The sequence below is a fragment of the Anolis sagrei genome, chromosome Y (assembly GCF_037176765.1).
Source record: "Anolis sagrei isolate rAnoSag1 chromosome Y, rAnoSag1.mat, whole genome shotgun sequence".
Lineage (NCBI taxonomy): Eukaryota > Metazoa > Chordata > Lepidosauria > Squamata > Dactyloidae > Anolis > Anolis sagrei.
This window is the reverse complement of record NC_090035.1, coordinates 11,163,715-11,176,788: the sequence shown is the minus strand read 5'-3', so window position 1 is coordinate 11,176,788 and position 13,074 is coordinate 11,163,715. Positions and strand designations below refer to the sequence as shown.

General features: G+C 44.7%; 1 protein-coding gene across 6 annotated transcripts in view; it reads right to left on the bottom strand.

The window, feature by feature from the left end:
- LOC132782131 (myosin phosphatase Rho-interacting protein) overlaps positions 1–13,074 on the bottom strand; it is a 208,197-nt gene that overhangs the window by 54,554 nt on the left and 140,569 nt on the right. For 5 of the 6 annotated variants that reach the window (XM_067461785.1, XM_067461784.1, XM_067461787.1 and 2 more), the window contains exons 8-9: positions 12,247–12,373; positions 9,139–9,252 (exon numbers count right to left, since the gene is read on the bottom strand). In XM_067461785.1, the coding sequence (XP_067317886.1) occupies positions 9,139–9,252; positions 12,247–12,373 (241 nt within the window). Of the gene's footprint in view, positions 1–3,857; positions 3,909–9,138; positions 9,253–12,246; positions 12,374–13,074 lie in introns of all 6 variants that reach the window. The other variant, XM_067461786.1, reaches the window with a different exon arrangement.

Below are 13,074 nucleotides of genomic sequence, written 5' to 3'. Positions count from 1 at the left end.
ATGATGTTCTTGATACTGGAGCAAGCCGAGAAGTGGAAGAGCTACTTCTGCCTTTCAGCACCAACCTCTCCTTAAAAATGTTACAGATACCTAACAGCCACAGAAATAGAAAGCCTCCTACCCCTGAGATCCAGTAATATGATCATGTGGGATAGATCCACCGGATGCAAAGAGGCCATCCCTGTGTAAGAAAAGTTGCCTGCAGATTGGGAAGGATTATGGCACAGAAGGAAAGGGTGACTCTGGCGGCCCCTGCAGCTCAAACAGGATAAACCTTGGCATCTCATGTCTGACAGCTATAGTTAAAGCTGCTCTTTCTTTTCCATGCAATGAGGATGCCCCTTACACAGCCACAAAGCTTTCCTTCTCCTATGAATCAGTTCCAGATGCTCCTGCCATACAAATGCGCTCCCATTCACGTTTCACTTTAGCACAATTCCTTTTGGTGGTATGTGTTCTGTTGGGCATTCAAGCTGCGTGGTGGGGTGGCCAAGCCACAACAATTGAAGTTACATCCATGCATGCACAACTTGCTTGGAAGTACTAATTCCACAATTTCTAGGCAAGGAGGGACCCAAATACTAGTGCTAAGTGGTCTACAATGCCTTCTTCAAGTGCCTAAGATAATAAATAATAATAAAACTTTATTTGTACCCCGCTATCATCTCCCCAAGGGACTCGGTGCGGCTTACATGAGGCCGAGCCCACAACACAACATTAAAAACAATAGCAACAGTAATACAAACAATAAATAAAACTCATAAACAGAAAATAGCAATAAGCATTAACAATAACACAAGACATTTAAAAACCCATGGCAGGGCCAAATGTACTAATTAAAATTTAAAAAAAATAATGCTGGGCGTGACCAGGTGACATATAACCAGGATAGAAATTTTGGAGAGGAGTAGAGCGTGCAGACAATCCTAGATCACGAATAAAGTGCGTTTAGGGACATATTGCTGGGAGTTTCCTTATTCTGGGAAGGCACACTGGAACAACCACGTTTTCAGGCTCCTCCTAAAGACTGCCAGAGTTGGGGCATGTCTGATGTCCCTGGGGAGTGAGTTCCAGAGTCAAGGGGCCACCACCGAGAAGGTCCTGTCCCTCGTCCCCACCAATCACGCTTGAGATGGAGGTGGGAGTGTGAGGAGGGCCTCTCCAGATGATCGAAGAGATCGCGTTTGTTCGTACACAGTGATGCGGTCACGCAGGTAGGCGTTTAGGGACCCGCCACTGTCTCCAAAAGTAGCCACAGTAAGAAAGTCTACATATCCCTTGCATTAGAGATTGGAGGAACTACCAAATGTACATTGGTAACAGAGTAACAGCTAACTCTATTTTGGAGGATGTTATTGTTGACAAAAGCCTTGACTGAACTAAAGATGCTCTAAGAAAGGAATAGGAAGCTGCCTAATAGTGGCCCACTTGGCACACAACTGCCTACATCAGCTGTTCTCCTGACATGCTGTATTTGTGCCCATACTTCATGCACTGCATCTTTTTCCTTCTGAAAACTGCAAGGAACAGCATCTGATAAGCCATGGGGCAGCACTAGTCCACCAACCACCAGATGAGTAGGTCTGGTCTATAGATACGGTCAACACATTTATGCCAGACTCTATTAGACTGTTATCTAAACTCTTGGATCTTAGGTTATCATATTAATATTTTAATATTTGTATGTGTTTTATCCTGTGTAATTTCCGCAGTGTAAATCGCCTGGAGCATCTCGGATGGAGGGCGATTAATAAGTAATTAAAGATGAGATGAAGATGAGATATTCAATCTGTTCCTGGATTATGGACTTCTTGTCTGGACGTTACCAGAAAGTTATATTAGGTCATCATACCTCATCAGCTCTCACTCTCAACACTGGGATGCCACAGGGCTGTGTGTTGAGTCCTCCGCTTTTCACTTTGAACACATATGACTACCCTCGTCCACCATAGCAATATCAGTACCAAATTCACAGATGACACAACTGTGGTGGGACTTATCTCTGAGGTGGATGAACCTGCCTATTGGGATGAGGTGGATCAGCTGCTCTCGTGGTGCAGGGAGAATAATCTGGTTCTTAACATCAAAAAGACCAAGGAGCTCATGGTATATTATAGGAAAAAGTGACCAAGAATTCAGCTCTTATTCATAAATGGAGACCAAGTGGAGCAGGTGGTCAGTTGTAAGTTCCTGGGTGTCACTGTGAAGGAGGATCTCACCTGGGGCACCCATGTTAAGAGGGACCAACAGAGACTACTACCTGAGATTCCTAAGGAACCCCTAACTGAATGAAAAGCTGCTAGTGACTTTCTACCATTGTGCGATAGAGAGTGTCCTAACCTACTGCATCTGTACATGGTTTGGTAGCTGCACAGTGACAGATAGGAAGATGCTCCAAAGAGTCACCACTTCTGCACAGGAAATCACTGGCTGCTCTTTCCCTTTGTTGGAAGAACTTTATAATTCCCACTGCCTTAAGAAAGCTCATAGCATTCTTAGGGATCCATCTCACCTGGCATATTCTTTTTTTAAAAAAAATTATTGCCATCTGGCAGACTGTATAGGGTGACAAAGACAAGGACAAATAGAATCATAGAATCAAAGAGTTGGAAGAGACCTCATGGGCCATCCAGTCCAACCCCATTCTGCCAAGAAGCAGGAATACTGCATTCAAATCACCCGACAGATGGCCATCCAGCCTCTGTTTAAAAGCTTCCAAAGAAGGAGCCTCCACCACACTCCGGGGCAGAGAGTTCCACTGCTGAACGGCTCTCACAGTCAGGAAGTTCTTCCTCGTGTTCAGATGGAATCTCCTCTCTTGTAGTTTGAAGCTATTGTTCCGCGTCCTAGTCTCCAGGGAAGCAGAAAACAAGCTTGCTCCCTCCTCCCTGTGGCTTCCTCTCACATATTTATACATGGCCATCATATCTCCTCTCAGCCTTCTCTTCTTCAGGCTAAACATGCCCAGCTCCTTAAGCCGCTCCTCATAGGGCTTGTTCTCCAGACCCTTGATCATTTTAGTCGCCCTCCTCTGGACACATTCCACCTTGTCAATATCTCTCTTGAACTGTGGTGCCCAGAATTGGATGCAATATTCCAGGTGTGGTCTAACCAAAGCAGAATAGAGGGGTAGCATGACTTCCCTAGATCTAGACACTATGCTCCTATTGATGCAGGCCAAAGTCCCATTGGCTGTTTTTGCCGCCACATCACATTGTTGGCTCATGTTTAACTTGTTGTCCACAAGGACTCCAAGATCTTTTTCACACATACTGCTCTCAAGCCAGGCATTGTCCCCCATTCTGTATCTTTGCATTTCGTTAGACTGAAGGATTGTTTTTATTCTAGAACTATGGCTATGTTGAACTCTGTGGTTTCACATTGATGTGGTATTGGGGGTTGTGTGGTGGTGGTGGAGGTGTGGAGGGATGGATGAGTTGTTTTGTGATGTGTGCAAAGAAGGGCATGTAATTTCATTGTGAAATAGCACAATGACAAATAAAGTCATTCTCTTGTATTCTAAGTGCTGGGGATTGCACCTGGGATCTTTCACATGCAAAACACGAGATCTGCAACTGAGCTAAATCTCTTTCTTACGACCATCCCCTCTTCTTTTGCTACTGAATAATTCAGTTACTAAAACAACTCACTGAGTTCTTAGATACTTGTGAGACCCACATCTGTGGAGTGCGGTTCAGACAAACAGATGCAGAACAGACAAGGAAGAGAAGAGTGTAGGAGGAAAGCTATGAACCTTTCCCACTCCATTCTGTGTGTCGGACATCCATGTGAAAAGGCCACATGCATTGTGGAATGACAAAAGTGCAATCTTGTGCAACAAGCAGGGAAAGACTCGCCTGCTGGTGAACGTCCCACTCTGATAAAGCCAACCCAGTCTTCAGAGCAATCTTGAGATGGGAGAGAAAAATGCAGAGAGATGGACAGAAAGGCCAAAAAAGTTCATAAAACCGAAGCAACCAGTAGGGCTTCCTTGCTGACTGTAGCACACTTAACTCCTTGAGAAACAGTATGAAACCCGTAGAGATGTTCAATGTATTGTCGAAGGCTTTCATGGCCGGAATCACTGGGTTGTTGTAGGTTTTTTCGGGCTATATGGCCATGGTCTAGAGGCATTCTCTCCTGACGTTTCGCCTGCATCTATGGCAAGCATCCTCAGAGGTAGTGAGGTCTGTTGGAACTGGGAAAAAGGGTTATATATCTGTGGAATGACCAGGGTGAGACAAAGGACTCTTGTCTGCTGGAGATAGGTGTGAATGTTTCAACTGACCACCTTGATTATCCTTTGTCCCACCCTGTATCTGTGGAATGACCAGGGTGAGACAAAGGACTCTTGTCTGCTGGAGCTAGGTGTGAATGTTTCAACTGACCACCTTGATTATCCTTTGTCCTACCCTGTATCTGTGGAATGACCAGGGTGAGACAAAGGACTCTTGTCTGCTGGAGCTAGGTGTGAATGTTTCAACTGACCACCTTGATTATCCTTTGTCCTACCCTGTATCTGTGGAATGACCAGGGTGAGACAAAGGACTCTTGTCTGCTGGAGCTAGGTGTGAATGTTTCAACTGACCACCTTGATTATCCTTTGTCCTACCCTGTATCTGTGGAATGACCAGGGTGAGACAAAGGACTCTTGTCTGCTGGAGCTAGGTGTGAATGTTTCAACTGACCACCTTGATTATCCTTTGTCCTACCCTGTATCTGTGGAATGACCAGGATGAGACAAAGGACTCTTGTCTGCTGGAGCTAGGTGTGAATGTTTCAACTGACCACCTTGATTATCCTTTGTCCTACCCTGTATCTGTGGAATGACCAGGGTGAGACAAAGGACTCTTGTCTGCTGGAGCTAGGTGTGAATGTTTCAACTGACCACCTTGATTATCCTTTGTCCTACCCTGTATCTGTGGAATGACCAGGGTGAGACAAAGGACTCTTGTCTGCTGGAGCTAGGTGTGAATGTTTCAACTGACCACCTTGATTATCCTTTGTCCCACACTGTATCTGTGGAATGACCAGGGTGAGACAAAGGACTCTTGTCTGCTGGAGCTAGGTGTGAATGTTTCAACTGACCACCTTGATTATCCTTTGTCCTACCCTGTATCTGTGGAATGACCAGGGTGAGACAAAGGACTCTTGTCTGCTGGAGCTAGGTGTGAATGTTTCAACTGACCACCTTGATTATCCTTTGTCCCACCCTGTGTCTGTGGAATGACCAGGGTGAGACAAAGGACTCTTGTCTGCTGGAGCTAGGTGTGAATGTTTCAACTGACCACCTTGATTATCCTTTGTCCTACCCTGTATCTGTGGAATGACCAGGATGAGACAAAGGACTCTTGTCTGCTGGAGCTAGGTGTGAATGTTTCAACTGACCACCTTGATTATCCTTTGTCCTACCCTGTATCTGTGGAATGACCAGGGTGAGACAAAGGACTCTTGTCTGCTGGAGATAGGTGTGAATGTTTCAACTGACCACCTTGATTATCCTTTGTCCTACCCTGTATCTGTGGAATGACCAGGGTGAGACAAAGGACTCTTGTCTGCTGGAGCTAGGTGTGAATGTTTCAACTGACCACCTTGATTATCCTTTGTCCTACCCTGTATCTGTGGAATGACCAGGATGAGACAAAGGACTCTTGTCTGCTGGAGCTAGGTGTGAATGTTTCAACTGACCACCTTGATTATCCTTTGTCCTACCCTGTATCTGTGGAATGACCAGGGTGAGACAAAGGACTCTTGTCTGCTGGAGCTAGGTGTGAATGTTTCAACTGACCACCTTGATTATCCTTTGTCCCACCCTGTGTCTGTGGAATGACCAGGGTGAGACAAAGGACTCTTGTCTGCTGGAGCTAGGTGTGAATGTTTCAACTGACCACCTTGATTATCCTTTGTCCTACCCTGTATCTGTGGAATGACCAGGATGAGACAAAGGACTCTTGTCTGCTGGAGCTAGGTGTGAATGTTTCAACTGACCACCTTGATTATCCTTTGTCCTACCCTGTATCTGTGGAATGACCAGGGTGAGACAAAGGACTCTTGTCTGCTGGAGCTAGGTGTGAATGTTTCAACTGACCACCTTGATTATCCTTTGTCCTACCCTGTATCTGTGGAATGACCAGGGTGAGACAAAGGACTCTTGTCTGCTGGAGCTAGGTGTGAATGTTTCAACTGACCACCTTGATTATCCTTTGTCCTACCCTGTATCTGTGGAATGACCAGGGTGAGACAAAGGACTCTTGTCTGCTGGAGCTAGGTGTGAATGTTTCAACTGACCACCTTGATTATCCTTTGTCCTACCCTGTATCTGTGGAATGACCAGGGTGAGACAAAGGACTCTTGTCTGCTGGAGCTAGGTGTGAATGTTTCAACTGACCACCTTGATTATCCTTTGTCCTACCCTGTATCTGTGGAATGACCAGGATGAGACAAAGGACTCTTGTCTGCTGGAGCTAGGTGTGAATGTTTCAACTGACCACCTTGATTATCCTTTGTCCTACCCTGTATCTGTGGAATGACCAGGGTGAGACAAAGGACTCTTGTCTGCTGGAGCTAGGTGTGAATGTTTCAACTGACCACCTTGATTATCCTTTGTCCTACCCTGTATCTGTGGAATGACCAGGGTGAGACAAAGGACTCTTGTCTGCTGGAGCTAGGTGTGAATGTTTCAACTGACCACCTTGATTATCCTTTGTCCTACCCTGTATCTGTGGAATGACCAGGGTGAGACAAAGGACTCTTGTCTGCTGGAGCTAGGTGTGAATGTTTCAACTGACCACCTTGATTATCCTTTGTCCTACCCTGTATCTGTGGAATGACCAGGATGAGACAAAGGACTCTTGTCTGCTGGAGCTAGGTGTGAATGTTTCAACTGACCACCTTGATTATCCTTTGTCCTACCCTGTATCTGTGGAATGACCAGGGTGAGACAAAGGACTCTTGTCTGCTGGAGCTAGGTGTGAATGTTTCAACTGACCACCTTGATTATCCTTTGTCCCACACTGTATCTGTGGAATGACCAGGGTGAGCCAAAGGACTCCTGTCTGCTGGAGCTAGGTGTGAATGTTTCAACTGACCACCTTGATTAGCATATAATGGCCTGACAGTGCCTAGAGCAAACTTTTGTTGAGAGGTGATTAGATGTCCTTGTTTGTAAAGAGTATTGGTAAACACAGTTATTTTGCTTGCTCTGGTATCCTCTCGCTTCTGCCGGAGTCTACCGTGTACCATGCAGCTGTGGACAAGTCTACATAGGGACCACCAAACCCAGCATTGCCCAAACATGAATCAAGGAACATAAAAGGCACTGCAGACTACTCCAACCAGAGAAGTCAGCCATAGCAGAGCACCTGATGAACCAACCTGGACACAGCATTTTATTTGAGAGCACAAAAATGATGGACCACTCTCACAACCACCATGTCAGGCTACACAGAGAAGCCATTGAAATCCACAAGAAGCATGTGGACAATTTCAACAGAAAGGAGGAAACCATGAAAATGAACAAAACCTGGCTACCAGTATTTAAAAAAACTCTAAAATTACAACAGCACAACAACAGAGAGGAAACAAACAAGGATGCCTAATCACCTCTCAACAAAAGTTTGCTCTAGGCACTGTCAGGCCATTATATGGGGGCAAAAGGGTTTATATATCTGTGGAATGACCAGGGTGAGACAAAGGGTGAGACCTGCTGGAGCTAGGTGTGAATGTTTCAACTGACCACCTTGATTAGCATATAATGGCCTGACTGTGCCTGGAGCAATCTTTTGTTGAGAGGTGATTAGATGTCCTTGTTTGTTTCCTCTCTGTTGTTGTGCTGTTCTAATTTTAGAGTTTTTGGAGTTTTTTAGAGGTTTTTTTAGAGTTTTTTAGCTACTAGTATTAAAAACTCTAAAATTAGAACAGCACAACAACAGACAGGAAACAAATAAGGACAAATAAGGATTACCTCTCAACAAAAGATTGCTCCAGGCAATCAAATGCTGGGGAAAGTGGAAGGCAAAAGGAAGAGGGGCCGACCAAGGGCAAGATGGATGGATGGCATCCTTGAAGTGACTGGACTGACCTTGAAGGAGCTGGGGGTGGAGACGGCCGGCAGGGAGCTCTGGCGTGGGCTGGTCCATGAGGTCACGAAGAGTCGGAGACGACTGAACGAATGAACAACAACAAGCTCCAGCAGACAAGAGTTCTTTGTCCCACCCTGGTCATTCCACAGATATATAAACCCTTTTTCCTAGACCTCATTAACTCTCAGGATGCTTGCCATAGATGCAGGCGAAACGTCAGGAGAGAATGCCTCTAGACCATGGCCATATAGCCCGAAAAAACCTACAACAACCCAGTATGAAAACCCTTCCCCTTTATATAGGAAAATCCATTGCTGGTTAAATATTTCTTACGGAAGTGCAAAGACCAAGGCATTACCTTGTTTTCAAACCAAGAACAACACATAAGAGGCACACAACCAGCACTCATCTGCAACTTTTGGCCACAAAAAGCAGAGTGAACCAGTCTGGATGGGAATGAAATGGTTCTTAGAGCTGGAAAGGGGGAAGGTTTGTTCAACAAAGACTAGACAAACTAGTTTTCTAAACAGGGCTGGGCATCAGGTAATAGTGGGGCACGCAACATCCATGCAGAGATCCCGGCCTCTGTCTACTTCTTCTCTACGGACAAAAAACTCTTGTAACAAGGTGGCTTTCAGGCTGAAGAGAGACATTTATAAAGCAGGGCATTTCTACCTGCACTGCCAATTATGAGATCCCCATTCTATTTCAATGCCTACTATAACTCCATGCAGTCATGCCAGCCACATGACCTTGGAGGTGTCTACGGACAACGCTGGCTCTTCGGCTTAGAATGGAGATGAGCACCACACCCCAGAGTCAGACATGACTGGACTTAATGTCAGGGGACTACCTTTACCTTTACCTATAACATTAGACTCAAATTCCCAAATAGTATACAATCACAGCAAAGCAAATAGTATGCAATCACAATATCAGTTCTGAAACGCTGCCTCATCCACTAACTTTAGTAAGAGAGTGGAGCACTCTCCTATGAAAGAAGAAATGTCCCCATTCCTCCTACACCAGTTTGTATCCCCTTTGCACAGAGACTTACAGTCATGGAAGACTCCGTAGACCTTCTATCCAGCGATTTTGCTCTGCGGTGTGGGGACAAAGGAGAAGCTGTCATATCCAGAATGGAGCTGGTTGTGGTTTCTGCCACAAAGTCCTGCAACAAGCACAGAGGTCACTCAAACACCCAAAACTCTGCTCTGGATTAAGATTTGGGGCTAAAGACACCACTTCCATTATTTTGCAACATAAAGCTTGCTAAGCATCAGAAGCATTCTGGAATCTCCATACATTTCCAAGTAAAAGAGTGTTGGTAAACACAGTTATTTTGCTTGCTCTGGTATATTTTGCAAATAATAGATGTGGCAAAATAATGAAGTCTGGATCCTGTGGAATATGCATGGCAATTGTATTCAGCCATGGTGCTTGGACATACCCTGTTTCCCTAAAAATACGACAGTGTCCTATATTAATTTTTTGCTCCCAAAGATGCGCTAGGTCTTATTTTCAGGGGATGTCTTATTTTTCCATGAAGAAGAATTCACACTTATTTTTGAACAAAAAAAAATTGAACATTTATTATATACTACACGTTCCCTGCCACGCGTTGCTGTGGCCCACATGGGGGTTCTGTGTGGGAGGTTTTGGCCAGTTCTAACGTTGGTGGGATTCAGAATGCTCTGTGATTGTAGGCGAACTATAAATCCCAGCAGCTACAACTCCCAAATGTCAAGATTTTATTTTCCCCAAACTCCACCAGTGTTCACATTTGGGCATATTGAGTATTCGTGTAGAGTTTGGTCCAGATCCATCATTGTTTGAGTCCACAGTGATCTCTGGATGTAGGTGAACTACAACTCCAAAACCAAAGGACACTGCCCACCAAACCCTTCCAGTGTTTTCTGTTGGTCATGGGAGAACGGTGTGCCAAGTTTGCCCCAGTTCTGTCGTTGGTGGGGTTCCGAATGCTCTTTGTTTGTAGGTGAACTATAAATCCCAGCAACTACAACTCCCAAATGACAAGATCATTTTTTTAGTGAAGAACATACATTGGGTTGTTAGGTGTATCGTGTCCAAATTTGGTGCCAATTGCCCCAGTGGTTTTTGAGTTCTGTGAATACCACAAGCGAACATTTCATTTTTATTTATATAGACTGTACAGTAGTTGTCAGTATATAATAAATATACTGGCCCTCCCACACAGGGCCACAAAAAAGGGCTGCAAAGTACCTGGCTCCCACACACTGTCTGGAGACTGTAGCGATCTCCCACAGTAGTTCCCGGACCACTTATACAGCAGGGACTGTACTGCACCTCCCGGTCACCAGGGGGAGCAAGTTTCCAAACAAACAGAAACTGCTTTGCTAGGTCTTACTTTTGGGGGAGGCCTTATATTTAGCAATTCAGTAAAATCTCTACTAGGTCTTATTTTCAGGGGATGTCTTATTTTTCCATAAAGAAGAATTCACACTTATTGTTGAACAAAAAAAATTGAACATTTATTATACAGGGTTAGACAAACTGCATAGGCCAAACTTACATACAATTGTATGTATGTTTGGCCTATGCATTTTGACTAACCCTGTATACTGTACAGTAGTTGTCAGTATATAATAAATATATCGGCCCTCCCACACAGGGCCCCAAAAAAGGGCTGCAAAGTACCTGGCTCCCACACACTATCTGGAGACTGTAGTGATCTCCCACAGTAGTTCCTGGACCACTTGTACAGCAGGGACTGTACTGCACCTCCTGGTCACCAGGGAGAGCATGCTTCCAAAGAAAAACTTTGCTAGGTCTTACTTTCAGGGGAGGCCTTATACAGGGTGAGGCAGTGTAACTTCTTTTTTTCAAAACTTAATAAAAAACCCATTGTATGAATCAGAGGGAGAAAATAGAGGGAGAAAATGTGGATGCCGTGGCAGACTTTGTATTTCTAGGTGCAAAGATTACTGCAGATGCAGACTGTGGCCAGGAAATCAGAAGACGCTTACTTCTTGGGAGGAGAGCAATGTCCAATCTCGATAAAATAGTGAATAGTAGAGACATCAGACTGGCAACAAAGATCCATTGCCTAGTCAAAGCCATGGTCTTCCCTGTAGTCACCTACGGATGTGAGAGCTGGACCTTAGGGAAGGCTGAGCGAAGGAAGAGAGATGCTTTTGAGCTGTGGTGTTGGAGGAAAGTTCTGAGAGTGCCTTGGACTGCGAGAAGATCCAACCAGTCCATCCTCCAGGAAATAAAGTCCGACTGCTCATTGGAGGGAAGGATACTAGAGACAAAGCTGAAGTACTTTGGCCACATCATGAGGAGACAGCAAAGCCTAGAGAAGACAATGATGCTGGGGAAAGTGGAAGGCAAAAGGAAGAGGGGCCGACCAAGGGCAAGATGGATGGATGGCATCCTTGAAGTGACTGGACTAACCTTGAAGGAGCTGGGGGTGGTGACGGCCAACAGGGAGCTCTGGCATGGGCTGGTCCATGAGGTCACGAAGAGTAGGAGACGACTGAACGAATGAACAACAACAACATGAACCAGATTTTTTAAAAAAATTTTTTATAATGTAGGCGCATACTTAAAGTTTTGTTTTATTTAGTTTTGAAGATCAAATTAGGTAGGTGATGTCCCCCATTCTCCATACACTGAGTAAACCGATTTCTGGCATTTGTCATGACTCTTGCCGGCATAGCAGGCATTATGTTGGCAATTTCCTCCTGGACGTTGGTCTTCAAATCTTGTAGGGTCCTTGGACGGTTCACAGAAACACGGGATTTCAAAAAACCCCATAGAAAAAAATCAAAAGGGGCGAAATCTGGAGAGCCGGCTGGCCACTCCAAATCCGCTCGAAAAGTAGGCCTCAACGGCAAAAGCACACTCCTCACTGTTCCAACGCATGATGGCGACTTAACTGCATCAGGACAAAACTTTATACTCCCGCCTCTCGAACGAGACCACTAGCACTCCGCTACGTCTTCAACTGACAGAATGGTGCGCATTTTAAAAAAGGAAGTTATGCTGCCCCACCCTGTATTTAGCAATTCAAAATCTCTGCTAGGTCTTATTTTCAAGGAATGTCTTATTTTCGGGAAAACAGGCTATAACCAGATAAAGAGAGCTCATTAAATTGGAGGCAATCGGTTTGCAGCCTCACCCGTTTCCTGGGGAAAACTCTCTTCTCGCTCCTGCCCTGTCGAGTCTCGCTGGTGGAAGCATTGGTCTCCATATGTTCAGCATTCTCAATATCCAACGCCTCAAATTTTTCAATTACCTGGGACCGCCTGTAAAATAGACAAGAGAGGAAAACAGACTTCTTAACAAACAGAAACTGCTACCATCTTTTTAAAAACCTGCCAACAATTCCACCTCTCCTCTATCATGCGGACACATTTAAAATACTATAATGTCGAGTTTTTTCATTCTTGCAGTACATGTCTCACTATTATTCACATCCCAATTTATTCAGATGGGTGGAAAATAAGGAATTTGATGGGAAGGGGAGAGATCTGGACATAAATAAATGTGTTAAGAAATCCGAAATTAGGACCCCTTATCAACATCATTATATTTCTCCAGACATCCACAGTTCCCTTCTATTTATCTTTTCTCTTGATTGAATTCATGACTTTTTCTGCTTGGTTCTACTACTTAATGCTGACATTGTTCCCACTAGTGCCATGATGGTGAACCTATGACACGCGTGTCAGCACTGACACGCATGGCTATTTTTGATGACACGCACATGCAGCCACATACAGAGAAATACACCTTATAAGAGCCAATCTAATTCCATCTTTAAATTCAACATCTGCACGTTTGAGCATAGTTCACTCCATAACTCAGCATGGATTATACATTTTTTCTTATTTAAACTATAAATATTGCAAAATTTGGGGGGGGGGGTTTCTCAAAGTGACACTCCACCCAAATTATGCTCAAGTTTTGGGCAAATTTTGACACACCAAGCTCAAAAGGTTGCCCA